Here is a 22,900-nt window from a genome sequence, read left to right as displayed (position 1 = left end):
ACAAAAAAATTATTCTTGCTGTTATTGGCTTTGAAAACATAATCGGTGATGAGCTCTGCGCTTGCGAGACAAATTTCGAAACATGATGATGAATGCTCATCCCCCACGAAGGAGACTAGAGTCAAAGAGGAAGTAGAATGAACACTGGAAGCCTGCCATAAGGATGACATCAAAATCCATGTAGAGTTTGGAGCCCCATCATAATGATTGTAAGCTATTATTATTTTTATTCTGTTAATTGCAAGTCGCACCGCGTCCTTAACGAACTATTGTGTCTCAAGCAAACCTATAACCGTTACGACTGTTAGTATATTTTCTGCTTCAACTTTGCATCTGGTATTAAGTGAGGAGGTTTTTCTTGGTGAAATTTAAGCAATCTTCTCTGTGCTTAGGTTCGTATCCCCCAATAAGCACCCTGGACTGCTCTATTCCTGATAGACCCACCCAGTATAGTTCCTTCAACTGTTCCTCTTCATTTTTTAATGTCATAGCCATGAACCCGTTGTTGATGCCACACAAGGGTTCTGGCCCGTGAAAATTCGTCCCTGCTTCCTTCTTGGCTAGTTCGCTCGCTGCCTTATTGCCTTCCAACCCAACATGGCCTGGAAATCAGAGTATCCAGACCTTATTGAGCGAGCCAAGCGTACTTAGTTTCTCAAGGCATTTCCATATTAATTTACCTGACCTGTCCACCTGACTGTACCTAAGTTGCTGGTTTAAACCGTATGTCACAGCTACGCTCTCCCAGTTCGCCTTATTACTCCAACGTGTTTCAAACTCTTATCGAAGTGAAAAGTCGTCATGTCATCCCTTGGTATCATTAATTCAGGGTACCGCCTAGAAAGAGTATCAATCTCCCTTCGATTTAAGCAGCTCCTCTCTTCACTGATACTCCCGACCATTCTCAAGATTGCCCTCCTTGCCTGCATCTGTATGTCCAGAGATGCCGTTGGGCATGTCCTCATTGCCCCACTGATGGCGTAACTACTTGGCTTGTGTGCTGAGTTCAGTTCTTTCTGCCCATAATACCGCCCCATTGGTAATCATTGGCCTTACTATTGCAATGTATATCCCCCCCCCATCAGAGCCCTTGCAGCTTTCCGAAAAGTGTTTCCGACGTGCGCCCGCGAGAGTGATAATACCCCGCTCTGTGGACAATCTTGAGTAGTATTCATGACAATAGAATGTACCTGTCGGTATCTATTTGCCTACTCTCTCGAATTTTGCCCATCCAGAAAGCCAGGGTGTTTCCCACTCCCTTGCGGATCAGAGCATCCCGTATCTCTGTGTGCGATGTGTTATCGAATGCTCCTACAATATAAAAAAAACGCATACAGTGCTATTTCTTTTATTTCTGTGGCATCCCGTAGTACATTCGTCAGCTGATACAGTGCAATTTCAGTTGACCGTCCTGCCCGGTAAGCGTGTTGACATTGATTTTGGGGATAACGCTTTAGAATGATGATAAGATGATTTCTAGCCCTCTCTGGATTATTACTGGCAAGATGCCATCTACTCCGGGTGATTTCAGTGGTTTAAAATTTTCCACTGCCCACATTACCATAACTTCCGAGCATACCTCCTTTACTAGTTTACAATTCTGCGTTCTTCCTCTTTAATTTGTTGTTGGGGTGCCAGGCAGAATGCTGTCACCTGCCGTCGTGGAGTAGGACTCCGGGAAATGAGTTCTGAGAAGCAAGTATAATCTGTCCTCCTCATTCTCGATAAATGTCCAATCCTTCTTCTTCAAACACGCAGAAGTTTTTCCAAAACTGTTCCTTAGTTCCAGTTCGTTCCTGATGTCGCCGCCCCCTTGAAGGTGAACCATGTTGATGCTCAGGTATGTTGCATAGGAATCCCAATCTGTTCTTCTGGAATTCCTTATTATTCTTTTCATTTCGGAGTTACCCTCAATGTCGAATCTGATTATTCTGTTATCAGACATAGAGGGCTCATCCGACACCCTCCAATTCCTGACCAGCACGTTCATTAGAGTATTTCCTAGATAAGATACTCACCTATTCGATTGGTGTCTCTGCTTCGTGATGAGCGTTGGCATCGCATATTGTAAGCTAACGGAATGGAAGAATACTGCATATCAGGTGATGTAGCATTCTTTAAAAACGAAAAAATATACAGGCACCATGAACTCCGTCCAGGAGAGAAGCGATTGCACAACCGAAAAAAGGGAACTTAGGAAAGTCAACAGGTCTATGAACCCGAATATTACATGGAGCAACAGCACCAGGTGTGGAAGTTTGACGAACAAATTAGCAGGATATACGTCTTTATCCATACGCCTCGATGCATATCCGTCGAAACAAAGGGAGTATGGGCATGTTGAGACGATGGGTTGAGTATTTTGATGAATCGCCAACCAGAGTAATGGCGAGTTGAATGTCTAGCCAATTGAAGCCAAGGGGCAAATGCTGACAAGCAAAGAAGAGACAATCCGTGGAACTCATGGGCTTAGGAATCATAAGTGACCAGAAACCGAAATCGGGTTGACCCTAGAGGAAGAGGCACTAACCCTGTCAGTAACAGAACCGAACGATATCTCGGATCAATGCTATCAGCCGATGGTGAATCACGTTATGAAATTACTTCACGCATTACCACAACTTGGATTAAGTGACATTCCACAACTCAAATGCAAAATTTATCGTAATGTCGCCGAACTATTCCCTTTTATGGTATTGAGCTATGGTCGACTATCAACTGAAACTAAGATATTGCCTTGAACGAGTGACATAATATCTCCTAAGTACATTCGAAATTATGACATCCACGAACACCAGAGCGGTTCACTGGAGGCATTAACAGACTACATCCACCCTCGCCATATTATTCAAAATCAGGAAATGTGGCTATCTCAACATTGGTATATTGCTGAGTTCGATTGATATTACCTCGAAAACAAGACGAAAAACCGGAAGCTGGACGCTTCAGGTATTAAAGGTTTTGTGTATTCCTTTTATAAATATATTTGAGTGTGCATTTGTCCCACGTCCCCCCATGATATATTATGTGAAAATATCCACTTTCAAGTGATATTGACATTCAAAGTCTTCAATTTGCAAAGAAGCGGCAACTTTGACCTACTATAACTTTGTTAGTAATAGTGTGATTTCCATCAAACTTGGCAAAATCATGCTATATACTTTACTCTACATTATCGCAATGTGCTAGGATCATATTAAGAGGGGGTTTGTAGTTAATCACTAAAAATTATAGTAAAGTACTATCATTAACTTTATTTTAAAGAAGATTGGTATGGAGGTTATTTCGGAGTCTAGGCACCATATAGTGGCAGGCTCTTGATTTTTTTCAGATTTTTCGTTTGGGTAGTTTCTGAGAATGGGTCCGTTAAAGAGATGATCATTTTCGACCCCCCGCACTCCTCACCTTATAAACAAATGTCAAAACTAAGACCGGCTTCGGAAAGTACTAATCGAGACGCTTCATTTGATACTTATACTTGACTATATTTTATGGAAAAAAAATTTTCCCACCGTTTTGCATGTATGGGGCCTCCCCTTAAATTCGACGTAAAAGGATGTAACTGACTGTATGCGTGAGGGTTCACAGTTCCCACCTGTTCACCTAATTTAGTGTCAATCGCTACAACCGTCTCCGAGAAAAATGCGTGTGACGGAGAGATAGACAGCCAAACAGGAAATGGATTTTAATAAGGTTTTGTTTTACACGAAAACCTAAAAATGGATAATAAAGGGACCCCCATGGTAGAAAGTGTCTTCAGCAGTTGCCTTTCTCATTTTCTCGAGAAACTCATGCCTGACATAATCTCGAACGAAGACCTAGGTCGACATACGAACCAGATACCCTTAAACGTGCTGTTTAGAAAGTGAAACTGGTAGTGGATACACATTAAGTACACATTAAGGAGGTGGCATTCCTATAAAAGATGTCAAAGACCGCAACATTGAATCAATACGTCTCCCAGGTTTACCTAAATTGGCTGCTAGCCTATATGCGTTTCCAATTTTAACTTCAACATCCAAAGATGACTCATTCTTGCCGTACATTTTTCAATTACTCCAATATGTGGTTTAATGCGCATTGATAATAGCCCCGCTTGAATACTCTCATCTCATTAATAACTACCCAAAGATTAAGTTATTACATCTATCAAAAGCTATTTAATCAACACAAGTGTGAGTGATCGGTTGCTTTTGTAATTTTCCTTATCACTAAATGCAAAAAGTACCACTTCAGAAGTTTCGCAGTCAATCGACAAAAAGATTGAGGAAAGTTAAGGCTTTTTTTCGGCAGAGTAAAATCAATCTATTTCTCGATCAGGTGTTTAACAAACGGAAATCCATTAATTAAACAATCGCGAAATAGATACAAATTAGACTAAAGATGATCCGATAAGACCCATTGTGTACAAGATCCTCTTCAGTGCAATTCACTTTGAAAACAAGAAAATAATCTAATCGTGCTCTGAGTGTTGTTAGAAATTAAGATAAAAAAGATATCTCCCTTACTATTCATCAAGTCATCAAAATTTGCGTGGAGGAAAAAAATAAAAGATATTGCGGCAAAGGTAAAAGAATCAATCGAAAAGCAGATATGGGCGTGTTCAGAGGTCGCTTTGTGATTGTTCAACTGTTGGTCTGGATCTCCGTATCCCAAAGTGCAGCAGTTACGGAGCGAATTGTTATAAGTCCCAGAATAATTGGCGGTTCGGATGCAACTATTGAAGATTTTCCTTATCAAGTGAGATCTTTCCCTCATGCAAACCAGGTTTTTACTTACTTTTGTTTGTATAATATTTGTTAAGTTATCACTACGTGTGAGCGGACGACATTGGTGTGGCGCATCGGTAATTGGTGATAAGTGGGCTCTGACTGCGGCCCATTGCCTTTCTAAGGCTTCTGGTCCATCGGACGTTACATTGCGAGCCGGAAGTGCCTTATACTCATCTGGCGGGACGTTAGTCGATGTTCAAAATCTCTACATACATCCAGATTTCAATTCGAAGAATGGCGATTTCGATGTTGCTTTAATTTCAACAAAATCTAGCCTTTCCGGGAAAAATATACAATCAATAACTTTGCCTAAAGAGGGAGCAGCCATTCCTGTTGGCTCGAAAGCAACAATTTCAGGATGGGGTCTAACAGATACATCGTCTTCAGTTAATCCTACAATCCTGCAATATGTTGATGTGACGGTAATCAGCCAAACTGAGTGCGATAAAAGTTATGCGGCATTTGGGGGAGTTGATGATGTGTAAGTTTTCACTTGATTTCTTGTTTCGATGGTTTAAGGATTTGCCTCAAATTTGAGAATTCTTAGTTTCTTTTGTGCTAAGGAGAATGGCAGGGATTCATGCCAAGGCGATAGTGGCGGACCGATTGCTCTAAATCGTGTACAAATCGGTGTTGTTTCCGGCGGAGCTGGCTGTGCACATCCTGATTATCCAGGCCTTTACACTCGGCTTTCTGATGTTACTGTTCGTAAGTGGATTAAAACAACCGCGGGTATATGAATAAAAAATGTTAATCAAAACTTGAGATTTTTCTATCTAATTTAACATATTGTTACGTTAATGGCGAGACTTGCATACCTAGACTGGTTACTATTTCGTAAAACCCATCATCATCATGATCAACGGCGCAACAACTGGTATCCTGACCTGTCCTGACCTACGCCATCGCTCCATCTTAGGCAGGGTCTGCCTCGTCTTCTTTTTCTACCATAGATATTGCCCTTATAGACTTTCCGGGTGGGATCATCCTCATCCATACGGATTAAGTGACCCGCCCACCGTAACCTATTGAGCCGGATTTTATCCACAACCGGACGATCATGGTATCGCTCATAGATTTCGTCATTGTGTAGGCTACGGAATCGTCCATACTCATGTAGGGGGCCAAAAATTCTTCGGAGGATTCTTCTCTCGAACGCAGCCAAGAGTTCGCAATTTTTCTTGCTAAGAACCCAAGTTTCCGAGGAATACATGAGGACTGACAAGAGCATAGTCTTGTACAGTAAGAGCTTTGACTCTATGGTTAGACATTTCGAGCGGAACAGTCTTTGTAAGCTGAAATAGGCTCTGTTGGCTGACATCAACCGATCAACAAGATCTCGCGCCGCCTGCTTGATCTGGATGAAGGCAGTTTGTACGTCTCGGGTGGTTCTCCCCATGATCGATATCGTCAGCATAGGCCAGTAGTTGGGTGGACTTAAAGAGGATCGTACCTCTTGCATTTACCTCAGCATCACGGATCACTTTCTCGAGGGCCAGGTTAAAGAGGACGCATGATAGCGCATCTCTTGTCGTAGACCGTTGTTGATGTCGAATGGTCTTGAGAGTGATCCTGCTGCTTTTATCTGGCCTCGCACATTGGTCAGGGTCAGCCTAGTCAGTTTTATTAATTTCGTCGGGATACCGAATTCTCTCATGGCCGTGTACAGTTTTACTCTGGCTATGCTATCATAGGCGGCTTTAAAGTCGATGAACAGATGGTGCAACTGTTGTCCATATTCCAACAGTTTTTCCATCGCTTGCCGCAGAGAGAAAATCTGATCTGTTGCTGATTTGCCTGGAGTGAAGCCTCTTTTGTATGGGCCAATGATGTTCTGGGCGTATGGGGCTATCCGGCCTAGCAAGATAGTGGAGAATATCTTATAGATGGTACTCTGCGACGTGATACCTCTATAATTACTGCACCGTGTGATATTTCCCTTTTTATGTATGAGACAGATAATGGCTCGTTGCCAATCGTCAGGCATTGATTCGCTGTCCCATACCTTGAGCACAAGTTGATGAACCACTTGGTATAACTGGTCGCCTCCATATTTAATCTATTCGGCTGTAATTCCATCGGCTCCTGGTGACTTATGATTTTTAAGCCGATGAATTGCACAGACCGTTTCTCCTAAACTTGGTGGTGGCAGTATTTGTCCGTCATCTTCAGTTGGCGGGACCTCCAACTCGCCGATGTTCTGGTTGTTCAGTAGCTCATCAAAGTACTCAACCCATCGCTCTAATATGTCAATTCTGTCGGAAATCAGATTTCCCTCTTTGTCTCGGCAGGTTGAGCATCGGGGAGTATAAGGCTTCATCCTGCTGACTTGTTGGTAAAACTTCCACGCCTGGTGCGGTTGCTCCCTGTACTTTTCTAGTTCACAGACTTGTTGGTTCTCCCAGGCTTCCTTTTTCCGTCTGTGAAGTCGCTTCTCCGCTCGACGGAGTTCGTGATAAATCTCTGAATGTGCCCGCGTTCTTTGAGAATGCAACATTACTCGGTATGCGGCATTCTTCCGTTCCGTTGCTAGCTTACATTCATCGTCAAACCAGCCGTTCCGACTCCTTTTGCGGCTGGGGCCAAGTATGTTTGTGGCCGTATCCATGATAACGTTCTTCAGGTGATTGTGAAGATCATTTGTTGATGCTTCATCTCCAGGTCCTCTGTTGACTGCGGTTATTGCGGCATCCATTTCCCTGTTATAGGTGGCGCGGAGGGTTGTGTTGTGGATGGCTTCAGTGTTCACTCTCACCTGATTGTCAGAGGGGATTCTAGGTGGTATTGTTATTCGAGCTCGGAGCACCATGCCAACGAGATAGTGATCCGAGTCTATATTGGCCCCCCTATATGTTCTGACATTCATCAAGGCTGAGAGGTGGCGGCCTTCGATCAAGACGTGGTCAATTTGGTTGAAAGTGGTCCGGTCTGGAGAGGCCCACGTATGTTTGTAAACCGCTTTTCGCGCAAACCAGGTACTTCCAACAACCATTTCGTGTGACCCTGCTAATTGAATAGTCCGCACTCCGTTATTATTTGTTTTTTCGTGTAAGCTATGAGAGCCAACGTATCGCCTGAATACGGGCTTCTTCCCTACTTGACTGTTAAAATCCCCAAGTATGATTTTGATATCATATCTGGAACTAGCTTCGAGGGTTCGTTCTACTGCCTCGTAGAAGGTATCCTTCTCCGACTCCGCAGTCTCCTCTGTAGGGGCGTGAACGTTTATGAGGCTTATATTTCTAAACTTGCCTCGCAAGCACAGAGTGCATAGCCGTTCGCTTATGCTTTCAAAGCCGATAACAGCAGGTTTCATTTTTTGGCTGACTAAGAAACCTACTCCGAGCACATGGTTTACTGGATGACCGCTATAATATATGGTGTAGTGGTTCTTCTCCAGGAAACCGGTCCCTGTCCATCGCACCTCTTGTAACGCTGTTATATCAGCCCTATATTGGGACAGGGTATCGGCTAGCTGCAGGATTGACTAATGGGGCATATATCCAAGGAGCCAACCTATCTCTCTCTGGGGTTGATGTGTGACTCTCCATACATCCCATACAACCACACCATGTACGAGGCGACATCACTGTTGCCTTACACCTCCCCCAATCCAGAATGGTATGCGGGCCATGCCCATTGGATAGTTTGCACTCAGGGATAATTAACTGTATTTGAAAGGAACCTCACTCTACCTCGCTTGAGGGAGTAAGCCTGACCTTACGGTGCTAAGAAGGGCTTTGACCCAACGGACTTCGAGACCCTCATACTCGAGAGAATCATATAAGTAATACAATAAAAAAACCAATAAGTCAAACAACAAAAAAGCGGGACGCTATTCCGCACATAAACTGGTTCATCATACGGAGGTACATCTCCGTAACACTAAGAGCTTGGTAACCAAACCCGAGCTTTCAGCATCAGATCCAAGAAAGCGAGGAACAGTGCAAATCAGCCTGCAGGAGGGAAATGCCCGCAAGAGATCTAAATCCGAGTCCACCGTTAGCCATGCTAATGCGGTCAAGAGTATTTGACTAGCCATACCGCCGAAAGTATTTGCGGAGTTAATACTCACTCATAAGGAGCGGGAAATAATTGAGGACGTCATCGTCATGCAGATGTGGAATAAGGAGCTTGTATTCACCGGCATACGCATTCGACTAGGTCTTATACTGGTAAAATGCGCAACGGAGGACACGGCAGACTGGCTTAGGACTATAGTCCCTAAACTGCCAGGATGGAAAAGAACAGAACTGACGACGTGTCCTGGGGATGATATACCAGGGGCATTCATGTTGACGGTCTAATTTCCCAAAGCTACAGTGCTTGAAGGAGAAGCTGGACGACCTTGATCTAATATTTCCAGAGCTGAAGTCGGACAGCGAAACGCAAGGAAGTGGTAGTGTGCAGTAATAGAAAGTATGTAGGTAGTTTAGGATTCTTCTTGTAAGAAACCATCATTCTCAAAAGAACCTTAAGATACATATCCCTTTCAGAGTTTCTAGCTGGAGACCTCGTGGCTGTCCAAGTCTTATTGGAAGCCGGGGAAAGAACTCGAGAGGCAGTTGTGGCATCAAGATATTTCTTAGGAGACGACACCCGGATCCCACCAGAATTATTCGTTAGACTGGCGAAGTTCTGCTAGAGGAAGGCACTACCACTTCCTCTCGGCTGCGATGCCAACGTCCACAATGAAGTCTAGGGAAGCAGCGGCAATAAACAAAGAGGCGAGTATCATCTGGACTCATCCTCGGTAATAAGTTAGAAGTACATAATGTAGAGATCACACCAGACAAGAGGTACTAGACATAATTCTAGGGAACACTTTGATGAGCGATTTGGTCAAGAATTGAATGGAATCGGGTTAGCTTTTCATTTCGGATTACAATATAATCAGATTCGGCATTGAGGGCAACTCGGAAGTAAAGAGAACAATAGGGAATCCCAGAAGAACATACTGGGTCTTCTACATAAGACACCTGAATGACAGCATGACTCATCTACAGGTGAGCGGTGACATCAGGAGCATCTAGAAACATCTAGAAACAGTGATGGAAGGTCTCAACTGAGTCGTCATTGACGCATATGAGGCCAGGTGTCCGGCTAAGATAGTCAAGTCATAAAGTGACGTACCCTGGTGGAACAGGAACCTTGCCAGAATGAACGTTTTTAAACTTCAGAGAAGCGTTCGATAACACATCGTACACAGAGATACAAGATGCCCTAATCCGCAAAAGAATGGGAAACACCCTGGCCTCCTGTATGGGCTGAATGTTAGGCAAATAGAAATTCCGTTAGGTACAAATTCTATTATCATGAACAGTACTATTGGATGTCTTTCCTAACACTAAGAAGATCGGCATATGCCTTATCTTAGAAAGCCACCTCACGGGACCCAAGGACGCCAAAATCCGTGGCTTTTGCTCATATCATGCAACACATCCCAGTCGACAGGCTCGATGGGGACTGCAATCTTAATTGAAGAGCGTAGAACAGAAAATTGAAGATGAAAAAGTGCAGCTTGTGACTATTAGTGCACAACTATTTAATAAAGTTGTGAAGATCTCTTCAATATACTGTCCGTCCCGATCTGGTGTTAAAAATGCAGATTTTGCTCGACTGTTCCAGTTGAGCGAAAGCTCCTTCATTTTAGGAGGTGACTTTAACGCACAAAAGTTCAATTTCCACTCCAGCGGTAAGCCTACATACTGGCCAACTGACATAACAGAAACACTCGACGCCATTGATTTCCTCGTAACTAAGGGGATCTCAGACGAATACATCTATGTTGTTAATAATGAAAATATAATGCCCGATCACTTGTCTGTTATGATGCTGGTCAACGAAAAAGTGAGGAGAAAAGACTATCCTTCAAGGCTAACTAATACACAAACAACAAGCACATCCAAAAAAACGTTTGCATAAATGACCAAATTAACACTACTTATCAACTAGGAGAGAAGCTCGATCTGCTATCAATGAAGATACAACAATATACTGACTGTCCTACAGAGGTTAACAAACTAACTGCAGAGAAACGTAGAGCTGGCAAACTATGGCAAAGAAACTGCACAACAGAAAAGAAAAACCCCCTAAACTTTCTGGCAAGCAAGCCAAAGACTTTAATCAACAAATATTGAAAAAGGGCCATCAGCAGATATAAAATATCTCAATTCTTACAGCAGTCGTAAGGTGTAAACCAACTAGGTTCACAACGGAGATCCTTAATAATATCAGCCGGGCTTTCGGGCTTCTAAGAATGACGCCGACCTTGCTCACTTCAATGCTATTCGTTCCACTGTGACTGGCTGACCACGCACTTCGATCACCTCATTGTCAAGAGCAGCATGGTTTCGTCAAACATAAATCTACTCCTTCAAACCTTCTGGTCATTATCAACTTCGTTGCTAAATGCATCAATTTACGATAAAAGGTACATGCTATTATATTTATCCTGATTTCTTCAAAGCCTTTGATACCGCTGACCATTCAGCGTTCTTTGCCACCTTTCGAGCATTCCATTGGACTGCGGGTGGCAAGCGGATGTCCGGTGACGTTTAAAGCCGAGGAGTTTGCCCAATTTCGAGAAAAGAGAGGACTCACTCTGCCGGTACACCAAAGCGGGGAATCTATTCCCCACAAAGGGCCTTTGCACAAGATTGTCCAGTGCATCTTTTATAGGTATGGACTCAGGCCACCGCGATGATTGTGGGGCAATACCTGAAACCGTGCGAGTCTCTCAAAGGGCCAATGACGTTGAGGTGGATTTTATGGAAACGCTTGGTTGACCGTTCCATCGCTCCTACCTCTTTTTTAAGGTTTTGTGTGAAACAAAACCTTATTAGAATCGATTCGATGTCTGTCTGTCTGTCCGTCTGTCTGTCTGTCTGTCTGTCTGTCTGTCTGTCTGTCTGTCTGTCTGTCACAGCCGATTTATTCGGAAACGGCTGAACCGATTGTCACGAAAATTGGTAGGAGTATGTAATCTGCCGTTCCCTTTACATGCAGCAACTGACGCCATTTTGTGTTAAGTTTAAGGGGGGCTCCCCATACATGTGAAAGGAGGGTGCCAAATTTTTTTTCATAAAATGATGCCATGTGGGGTATCAAATGAAAGGTCTCAATTAGTACTTTTCGAAACTGGTTCAATATTTGATGTTGGGTGAAACATAGGGGAGTGAGAGCTCAAAATATGACCCCCAAAAAGTGTAACAGGTCTCGTTCTCAGAACCTATCCAACCGAAAAATCTGAAAAAAATATCAATAGTGCATCGCTACGAAATCTAGGCCTCAAAATATATCCGGTTCCGATATCTGCGCAAATAAAGTTAATAATAGTATATTTTCACATTTTAGAAATTTACCCGGCACCCCCCTTTTGTTCGTCCGAGAAGTATAAAATTTGGCATGGGTGTAATGAAGAATATAATGCACAATTTGGTCAAGTTTGAAAAAAATCCAACTATTATTAACAAAGTTATAGGGGGTAAAACTTTACAATTTTTTGTGAATTTCGTGCACTCTACAACCTGATGACGTCATCATCACATATCAATTCGTCAATACCACATGAAGTAAGTTCGTATGAATTGGGTGGAAAAGAATTATTTTGTTTTAGTTCTTTAATCACTTGTATATGAATATCAATTATTCCAACGAGACATGTGTATATGTAGGTATATAGTATATGCGTGCTAATGAACTTTGCGGGTAGTGCCTAATTCAAATAGATATAAGAAGTAAATCGGAAATATGGGTACGATCAATTTATATACGTGCCAATATGTGTAGCTATATACGGATAGAAAAATGTACGTTGAAATTTCTTAGATAAGATGAACACAAAACCTTTATACCCGAAGCGCGAGCTTCCGGTATTCCGACTTGTTTATGTTTTCTAGTTTTGCCCTTCTGGCATGCGATGCACTGTCTAACCCAAAAATTTATGTCTTTGTTTATGAGCAGCCAGAAATACTTTGCGGTGACAAGGGGAGAAAAGTAGAATATGATTGAATAATTTTTTGAATTAGGTAATCTGAACATTGATGTTTTTGGAAAATAAATAAGCTATACAAATTTAAAGATTTTCAATTTTAATGTACTTAATTAAATGTAAAACAATCAACTTGAATAATAGCGTTTATTAAATGTGCTGAGATTGATATGAATAGTGATGTGTTATTTGACCAAACAAGGTAGAACTACAATTGGTGATTCTATTTTCAAGTCCTTTGCTCTCAAGCACACCTGCTCTTTCGACGCCCAGTCCAGCGAGTCAATTTAGTCCAAAGAGATAACAATAACCAGTTCAAAGTCCAGACTTCCCACAACTTTGTTTAGTTTAGTTAACTGGGGGGAGCCGCAACTCCGAGCACTCAGGCCATTATTAGGCCCATTGTACTATCCCCGTAAGTTGCCTATTCAATGGCTTCCCACCTACGGTGTTCGCAGGCTTTAGCGAATCTGAGAATATTCTCAAGAGGCAGAGAGTGTGCAGATTCTTCATTGAAGAAAACCTTGCCAAGGTGTCTTCGTCTGAGATCTGAGGATGCCGGGCAGCTGCAGAAAAAGTGCAGGGCTGTCTCCTCCTCCTCCTCACACTGGCTGCACACAGCCGAAACCTCTACCCCAATCTTTTCCATATGGTAGTTTAAGGGGCAGTGTTCCGTCAAAAGCCCTACTAGGGTTTTCATGTCCCACTTCTTAAGGGACAACAAAAATGCCGCTCTAGTGGCCCTAGGCTCCTTCACAAGGATTTTCGATTGCCGGCAAGAGTCCAAATTTCTCCACTCGGTTGCGTGAATTCTTGCAATTTCACCCTTCTGAGTAGACTTGACAGTAGATTGTCGGATTCCAAGAGCTGGTTCTGGCCCCACCATTGTGGATCCAGACCCTCGGCGAGCCAGTCTATCAGCCCCCTTATTACCGGCGATGTTAGAGTGCCCCGGCACCCACATCAGGAATGTTTCGTTCAGTCGGCCAAGTTTCAGCAGCACCTGATGACAACTCCACACCAACTGGCTTGATATGTTGTTGTCATTTAGTGCTGATAATGCCGCCCGACTGTCGGAACAGATTTGAATGGTGCGACCCCTCCATTTTTGTCGCAGACATTCTTCTGCTGCCAATGAAATGGCATATATCTCCGCCTGGAATATGGTCGTCATTTTTCCGAAGGGTCGGGCCAGTTCTATAATCGGATTCTCCGAGAACACCCCTGCACCCGATCCATCCTCCGTGACTGACCCGTCGGTGAAGATTATTAGGTCTGTAATCTGAAAAGACTCATGGCCACTTGTCGACCATTCTTCTCTTTCGGTGATTACGACAGTGTATGTCTTTTCAAAGACGAATCTGGAAACCATATGATCGGTCGGCATCAGGGCTACCGGATGTTTTTCAAAGAATTTCCAGATAGACGCATGCCCGTTGGATTGGCCGCCTTTCCACGCCCCAATGGTATCGAGCCTATATGCATCGTTGGCTGCTTTCCGTTTCACCTCCAAGTGAATGGGGGGTAAATTTAGGATAGCTTCAAGTGCCGCAGTCGGCGTAGTACTTATTACTCCAGTAATACTTAAGCAACCAAGTCTCTGAATCTGCGTTAGCAGCTTCCTGCTGTTAGCAAAGTTAAGTTTTGGCCACCAGACGATGCATGCATACATCAAAACGGGTTTTATTATGGATGTATACATCCAATATATCCGTTTAGGTGAAAGTCCCCAGGTCTTACCTATCGCATTCCTACAGCACCAAAGCAATCTGCAGGATTTCTGGTATTGTTCCTGGATATGATGCTTCCACGTTAACTTGGAGTCGAAATGTACTCCTAAGTACTTGACTGTTTGTGCCAGCTGGATTTCCGCCTCTGCTAAGGTGGGTAGCGTATAGCTGCCCCACCTGACGTTCCTAGTGAACATAACTAGTCCAGTCTTCCTAGCGTGCACCGTGAGTTCATTGCGGAGGCACCAGCTGTGGATTACATGCAGAGTTGCATTCAAGCGGTCACATACTGTGTCCGCAAACTTGCCGGTAATTATTACGGCTAGGTCGTCCGCAAATGTTTGCGCGAAGACTTTTTTGTCTTCCAGGAGCCACAGCAGGGTATCCATCACCAAGAGCCATAACAGTGGAGAGAGAACCCCTCCCTGTGGGCAGCCCCTGAGACATCCTGCTTCAATAGACTTGTGGCCGACCGATATGTGGATTTTTCTCCACTCTAGCATGTGAAGGATCCAACTGATTAGCAGCGGTTCGATTCCATGCTGTCTTGCCGCATCACAAATTGCCGCAAATGAGGCATAATTGAAGGCACCTTCGATGTCCATGAATGCGCCTAAGGCGTATTCTTTATCAGACATCGCCTTTTCAATTTTTGCCGTAAGTTCATGGAGTGCTGTCTCCGTGGATTTGCCTTTCTGGTAGGCGTGTTGCCTATGGTGAAGTGGCCATTTAGGAATTTGTGTATCCCTTATGAACCGATCTACTAATCTTTCTAGTCCTTTTAGCAGAAAGGACGTTAGGCTGATCGGTCGAAAGCTTTTTGCGTCTGTGTAGGTGGGTTTTCCTGGTTTGGGAATGAACAACACCATCACATCCCGCCATTTAATTGGAATATAAGCATGTGCTAGGCATGCACGATATATATTCCGAATGTGTAGACCCAGGGCATCCATTCCTTCTATTACTAGCGCAGGGATGATACCATCCGGACCTGCAGACTTGTATCTATGGAACGAGTTAAATGCCCATTTTAATCACTCCAGTGATACTATTATACTTTGCATGCCAGATTCCAGTTTCTCGGTTGAGGGCTGTATGCACCTGTTGGCCCCGAGATTAGATTTTGGATGCTGCCTGGGAAGTGTACTTCAAGCAAATGATTTGCCGTTTCTTCATCGCTTTCTGTGTACTTCCCATTCTGTAAACGTAAATAACCCAGTTTCTGGCTACGTTCTTTGACTAGAATCCGCTTCAGCTTTGAGGTTGCCTCAAGAGAGTTAGTCTCTTCGCAAAAGCGTCTCCAAGATGATCGTTTAGCCGATCTTATGCTCTTCTTTAGAGTCTTCTGTGCCTCTTTATAGTGATTCCAGCTAGTGAGTGATTCACCCTTGAGAGCACGATTGAGGAGCGTCCTGGTCGTTCTCCTCTGTTTTGCCGAATCCGAGTTCCACCATGGTGTTTTACCCTTCTTTGGCATCTTGAGTGGACAGCTTTCTTCAAAAGCTTCTTTCATGCTAGTTGTGATCATCTGGGTTGTCTTCTCTATTCCAGCAATGGATTTGATGCGCTTCCAAGGGATCGTGACTTGAGCGCTCAATTCTCTTTGATACATTACCCAATCTGTCTTCCTCGGATTCCGAAATGGAGTGGGTGGAGGTAGATCCATGCCCATAACGAAATCAATGCGTCTGTGATCCGAGAGTGTGATATCGTTTGATACTCTCCACTCTCCGATGAGAGCCGCGATGTCAGGAGATGCCACCGTGATGTCGATGACCTCCTGCCTGACCACGTTGAAGAAAGTGGGTTCATTACCCACATTTAGGATCTCCCACAACTTAAAACGGTAAAGGATCTGCGAAGGTTTTTAGCATGCTAAGCTTCTATCGTCGTTTTCTCCTCTCCAAACTCTCTATACTCAAATTCCCCCTCAATCATCTCCTGGCTTTCTTCTATTGCTATTCGCTTAAACCCTCCCCAACATGCTTTTCCTATTTTCTAAGTGGACAACCCTTTCACTACTGACCTCCTTTCAAGACTTGGGTGTAATGTTCGATGATAAACTTCGTTTCAATTTTGACTTTGTTAACATCACCAATCAAAGAGGTTAGATATTGTCTTCTATTTGTAGTTAGGTCTAAAATTAATAGACCTACAGCTTTGTACTGATGAAGGGAATAAGTTGCTCCCGAAATATATATATACATAATAAAATAAAATTGTAGTTTGAAGTAAGCTACTGGTCTATCAATCACCAATCAAGTTTCCAGTTTCCTACGGTCCTCCTCCGACTTTAACCCAATTCAACTCCTTTGTCAGAAACATCATTAAATATTGCTGTGCAGACCCCCCTTCCGCATCCGTGATTGTCGCGCTCTTGAAGTTGTACAACGTAAATTTATCGGGACCCTCTTTTTCAAAAACAGCCTTCCTTCCGTTGACTATCCGTCACGGTTCTGCACCCACAATCTGCGAACCTTGCAGCAGCGCCGCATCTTGGCTTGACCTGATGAAGCAGATTGTATGGGATTTATGTCCCATGTATTGGTTGTTGTTGTTCTTCTTTATGTTTTTTCTACTCGTTCATTTGATTCCCACGAGTATATGGGTAGGGGGTCCGCCATATCATAGCACGTGAGGACAAGGTTACTTACTAAGGTCACCAAGTATCAGTGATGCTCAGTTGGAATACAGTCAGTTACTTCCAACTGCAATCTATACCAGAAGCACGGTTCACATAATACCCTGGATTAGGAAATTGTTTTTGGCACCCTAGCCTAGATTCGTAGTGTTACGTTAATAATAGGGTCACATTGGGGGTCAAGCAGTGTACTGCAGGATAGACTGATGCGGAACATAGCTCCCTGAGGCCAACCTATCTTTGTCTAAGGATGAGTTGTCTCTCCTCAGGGACGGTGTGTGCCTTTTCAGGGGCCAAGCCTCTCGTCTACCAAGACCGTTAGTGAGTGGTGATAGCCACACCCTGTACGAGGTGACCCTACTGTTAACAAAACGCTACGGATCTAGACTGGGGAGTCGAAAAACACCTCCCCTAATCCAGGGTGTCATGCGAACCGTGCCCATTGGATAGTTTGCAGTCGGGGGTAACTGACTGTATTCGAACGGAGCCTCACTGATACCTGGTCGCCTCAGTGAGTAAGTTAGATGTTACCGTGCTACGGGGGGCTATGGCACGGCGGACCTCTTAACCCCCATACTCGTGGGAATCAAATGAGTACTAAATTGGAAAAAAAAAAACAAAAACCAAAAAAGCGGGGCCCCGTACCGCACCAAAACTGGTTAATCAGGTGGAGGCACGTCTCCGAATTACTGAAAGCCAGGTGACTACACCCAAGAAGGGAGAAGTTGGGACGTCAAGCAGTGGATCCAAGGTGAGCATTGGTATACTGCATGGACTACAGCCAACGAACACCACTGCTCAAAGAGCAGGGACCAGCAAAAGCACGTCTGAGATAAATATAACAGACGTCAGGAAGGAGACAGGTCTCAGTGGCGCCGGGGTTAAATGGTACCTGCGCTATCTGAAGGAAGGCCTGAAACCAGAAGAGGCCCTTAAGAAGGCTCAGGACAGACCTAAGCCATCTCTACCGGAGCCGAGAAAGCAGGGAGCAGCAGAGATCAGCCCGCATGAAGGGAATGCCCCCAAAAAACCCAGACCTGAACCCACGGGAGGAGAAAACCCGGACAGGTCAGGAGTGAAGGCAGGACCCAGGAAGCCCGGCATTAGCTATGCTAGTGCGGTCAAGGGCATTCGACTGGCCATACTGCCAAAAAGGTTTCCCGAGCAAATACTCACTCGGGAGGAACAGGAAACCATTGAAGAACTTGTCGTCAAGCAGATGATCAAGGGATGGACGTCGAAACTGGTGTTCACCGGGATACGCTTTCGACCAGGCCTTATACTGGTGGACTGCGCGACGGAAGGTACCGCAGAATGGGTCAGAACCATAATTCCTAGATTGCCAGGCTGGGAAGGGGTGGAACTGTCAACATGTGCTGGAGATGATATACCAGGAGCCCACATGGTGACAGTTTTTCTCCCAAAGGCCGCGGCAATAGTAACAGAAGACCTCATGAGACTCCTAATTGCTCAAAACGAAGATCTCCATACTCGACTATGGAGAGTCTTCAGAAGCAAGGTGGAGGGAAAGGGTAAACTCCTCACGATCGGGGTAGATGACCGATCCCTAGAGGCAATTAAACGTCGGAGTTGTCATATCAACTACCGATTTGGCAACATACCCGTGCATGTGCACAAGGAAAAGCCAAGGAAAGAGACCTCGGAGGAGGCATCGGGTGGAAAACTTACCGAGGTCCCTGAAGAAGTCGCGGAAGCCATAGAGGCGGAAAGAACGGGATCAACCAGGGAAATAGACCTGCTGCCCAGTGAAGAGCAGAAGCTGGACGACCTAGACCTAGGACTGCTAGGGCTCGGGGTGGACAGCGACGCGCAGGAAAGCGCCATGTCGGAGGAGGAGGGTGACACTCCGACAGTGGAGAAGAGCTCCAAACAATAACGGAGCCAATGGCCAGCACTAGGATAGCCCAGATAAACCTCCTCCATGCGAGAGCTGCATCTGCAGTGATTGCAAGGGCAAATTCCAAGGAGAATATTGGAATAGTGCTGGCTCAGGAGCCCTGGGTGTACCGGGGGCAGATTCGCGGTCTGCAAGGAGGAGACATGCAGGTAATTTGGGACTCGTCTTGTGAAAAACCAAGAGCTTGCATAATTCTCAAACGTAATCTAAAATACATATGTCTTTCAGAGTTCTTAACCGGGGACCTTGTGGCTATCCAAGTCTCATTGGAAGCCGGGAGGAGCACTCGAAAGGTAGTGGTAGCATCGGGATACTTCCCAGGAGACGAGAGCCGGGCTCCACCGGAACAAGTCGCAAAGCTGACGGAGTATTGCGAGGAGAGGGCGTTACCACTTCTTCTCGGCTGCGATGCCAACGCCCACCACGTAGTGTGGGGAAGCAGTGACACTAATCGTAGAGGTGAGTACCTTCTCGAATTTATTCTTAGTAATAAGTTAGAAATATACAACGTAGGGAACACTCCAACATTTGTGACCAGCACCAGACAAGAGGTACTAGATATAACTCTAGGAAATACCCTAATGAACGGGATGGTCAGGAATTGGAGGGTGTCGGATGAACCCTCAATGTCTGATCACAGGATAATCAGATTCGACATTGAGGGTAACTCCGAAATAAAAAGAATAATAAGGAATCCCAAGAGAACGGATTGGGAATCCTACACAATGCACCTGAGCAACAACATTGCCCACCTTCAAGGGAGCGGTGACATCAGGAGCGAATTAGAATTAGAAACGGTGGTGGAAGACCTCAACACAATCGTCATTGACGCATATGAGGCCAGCTGTCCGGCCAAGACAGTCAAGTCATCAAGGGATGTACCATGGTGGAACAGAAACTTAGCCAGAATGAGAACGGAGGTACGAAAACTCTTTAACCGGGCAAAACGAACCGGGGACTGGCGGAGGTATAAAAATGCACTGACTGCGTATAGCAACGCCATCAGGGAAGCGAAACGGAACAGCTTTAGGGAATTCTGTGAAGGGATTGAACAGATCACAGAAGCAACTAGGCTGTACAAGGCTGTAGCCAAAGACGGGAGAATATCCTCTGTCTGCTTGAAAAAGGAAGATGGGACATTCACCGAGAATGAGGAGGACAGGGTACACCTGCTTCTCAGAACTCATTTCCCGGGGTCCTACCCCTCGGCGGCAGGCGACAATAATCTGCCTGACACCCCAACAACGAATAAAAGGGGAAGGAAAGAGAGCTGGAAACTAGCAAAAGAGGTATGCTCAGAAGCTAGGCTAAGATGGGCAGTGGGAACCTTTCAACCAATGAAATCTCCCGGAGCAGATGGCATTTTCCCTGCACTTATCCAGAGAGGCCTAGGAATTAGTCTAGAGTCTCTTCTGAGGGTGGTAAGGGGGAGCATAGCACTGGGTTACATACCAAGGGCATGGAGACGGGCAAAAGTGGTCTTTATTCCGAAGGCGGGTAAAAAGGATCCTTTTCACCCTAAATCTTTCAGACCAATCTGCCTAACATCGTTCGTACTCAAAACGGTGGAGAAGGTCATAGACAACTATATTAGAACTAACGTTCTAAAGCGTAATCCCTTACATCACTGTCAACACGCTTACCGGGCAGGAAGGTCAACTGAAACTGCTCTGTATCAGCTGACAGAGGTACTACGGGACGCCATTGAAACAAAAGAAATTGCACTGTGCGCGTTTTTGGATATCGAAGGAGCATTCGACAACACATCGCACACAGAGATACAGGATGCCCTGAGCCGCAAAGGAGTGGGAAACACCCTGGCACTCTAGATGGGCAAAATGCTAGAAAGCAGACAAATAGAGGTACAAACAGGTACAAATTCTATTATCATGAACACCACTCAAGGCTGTCCACAGGGCGGAGTACTATCGCCGCTGATGTGGAGTATGGTAGTGGATGAACTCCTGGACGTGTTAACTAATACTGGAATACAAGTCCAGGGCTACGCGGACGATATTGTTCTAATCTGTAGGGGCAAATATGAAGATACCCTATGTGATAGAATCCAAACTGGATTAAGGGTTACTAGTGCCTGGTGCAGGAAGGTGGGACTGCGGATCAACCCAACCAAAACCACCATAGTACCATTCACTAGGAGGCGTAAGCTGGATCACCTGAAAGCCATAACATTACATGATATGGAGGTGAAACGAGAAACAGAGGTCAAATACTTGGGAATCACGTTAGACCAAAAATTACTCTGGAAGACACATGTCGGAAAGACTTGTCGGAAAGCCACGAGGGCTCTGATGACTTGCAGATCCATAGCAGGAAAAAAATGGGGTTGTAGCCCGAAGATACTACTTTGGATATATACTGCAATAGTAAGACCAATGATTACCTATGGAGCGGTAATCTGGGCAGAAAGAACCCAACTCAGCACACAAGCCAGGGAATTACATAAGCTCCAAAGGCTGGCTTGCGTGTGTATCAGTGGGGCAATGAGGACATGCCCAACGGCATCCCTGGAGGTCCTTCTGGGATTAACCCCTCTCCATCTGCACATACAGATGCAGGCAAGGAGATCAATATTCAGGATGGCCGGTAGCATGAGTGAGGCGGGGAGCTGCCTAAATCGAAGGAAGATTGATATCCTTTCTATGCGGTATCCCGAATTACTGATACCGGGGGACAACATGACAACGAGGTTTCACTTCGATAAGAAGTTTGAAACACGTTGGAGTAACAAGGCAAACTGGGAAAGCGTGGCTGCGACATACGGCTTAAACCAGCAACTGATTACTTGGTACACTGACGGATCCCTCACAGCAGAGGGAGCGGGTGCCGGTGTCATTGGTCCAAGGAAAATGTACTTTGAGCCAATGGGCAGGTACACTAGCATATTCCAGGCGGAAATTTACGCCATAGACAAATGTGCCTCCTTTAATCTGCAAAGGAACTACAGGGGGCAGAACATAGCTATTCTCACCGATAGCCAAGCAGCGATCAAGGCACTTAGGTCCAACCAGGTGAACTCTAAACTGGTATGGGAATGCCTTGAGAGACTGAATACACTCGGCTCGTCCAACAAGGTCTGGATACTTTGGGTTCCAGGCCATGCTGGGCTGGAAGGCAATGAGGCAGCGGATGAACTAGCCAAGAAGGGAGCAGGGATGCCTTTATACGGGCCAGAACCCTTCTGTGGAATCGGAAACGGTTTCATGGCTATGAATCTAAGAAACGAAGAAAAACGGTTGAGGGAACTATATTGGGCGGGCCTACCAGGGATGGAGCAGTCCAGGGTGCTTATTGGGGGATACGAACCCATGCGCACAAAGGATTGCTTAAACCTCACCAAAAAGAACCTCCGAATCTTAGTGGGAATTCTCACTGGTCATTGTCGGCTGAACTACCACCTAGGGAAGCTAGGGATATCTACGGACACTGCCTGCAGGTTCTGTGAGGAGGAGGACGAAACCTCTATGCACGTCCTGGGACAGTGTCCAGCACTTGTGCAAAGTAGGTCGATACATCTGGGAGAACACTTAATACCAGATGCAAAGCTGAAACTTCTGGAAGTGGGGAACATACTAAAGTTCCTAACGGTTACTGGCCTGCTTGAGATACTATGATCAACAGGTACACTATAACCAGTAAAAGGGGCACAATAGTTCTTCAAGGACGCGGTGCGACTTTCCCTTAACAAAATAATAATAATAGGGTCACATTGTGCACGGTGTGGCTATCACCAAGCAAGGTGTTGGTATACGAAAAGCTTGGCTACTGGAGAGGCAGAGAAGCTGTCTTCCAGGGGCCTATATTTTGCATTAGCCTGTGTTTCGGTCG

At 44.9% G+C, this 22,900-nt stretch overlaps 1 protein-coding gene across 1 annotated transcript; it reads left to right on the top strand.

Moving 5' to 3' along the window:
• Nucleotides 1-4,179: 4,179 nt before the first annotated feature.
• Nucleotides 4,180-5,520, top strand: LOC119660289 (trypsin-1-like). Its single transcript, XM_038068761.1, has 3 exons — nucleotides 4,180-4,740; nucleotides 4,805-5,253; nucleotides 5,320-5,520. Exons 1-3 carry the CDS (start codon nucleotides 4,594-4,596, stop codon nucleotides 5,510-5,512), a joined length of 789 nt encoding a protein of 262 aa, XP_037924689.1. The 5' UTR covers nucleotides 4,180-4,593; the 3' UTR covers nucleotides 5,513-5,520.
• Nucleotides 5,521-22,900: the final 17,380 nt, after the last annotated feature.

The sequence above is a fragment of the Hermetia illucens genome, chromosome 6, assembly GCF_905115235.1.
Source record: "Hermetia illucens chromosome 6, iHerIll2.2.curated.20191125, whole genome shotgun sequence".
In the NCBI taxonomy this organism is placed as follows: Eukaryota; Metazoa; Arthropoda; class Insecta; order Diptera; family Stratiomyidae; genus Hermetia; species Hermetia illucens.
This window is presented reverse-complemented; position numbering and strand designations above follow the sequence as displayed.

Bases quoted from the DNA above. Each gene is read 5' to 3' on its own strand.
- LOC119660289 (XM_038068761.1), top strand. From the start codon at position 4,594: ATGGGCGTGTTCAGAGGTCGCTTTGTGATTGTTCAACTGTTGGTCTGG. The intron at 4,741-4,804 runs GTGAGATCTTTC...ATATTTGTTAAG, and splicing joins TTGAAGATTTTCCTTATCAA to TTATCACTACGTGTGAGCGG. The intron at 5,254-5,319 runs GTAAGTTTTCAC...GAGAATTCTTAG, and splicing joins TTTGGGGGAGTTGATGATGT to TTTCTTTTGTGCTAAGGAGA.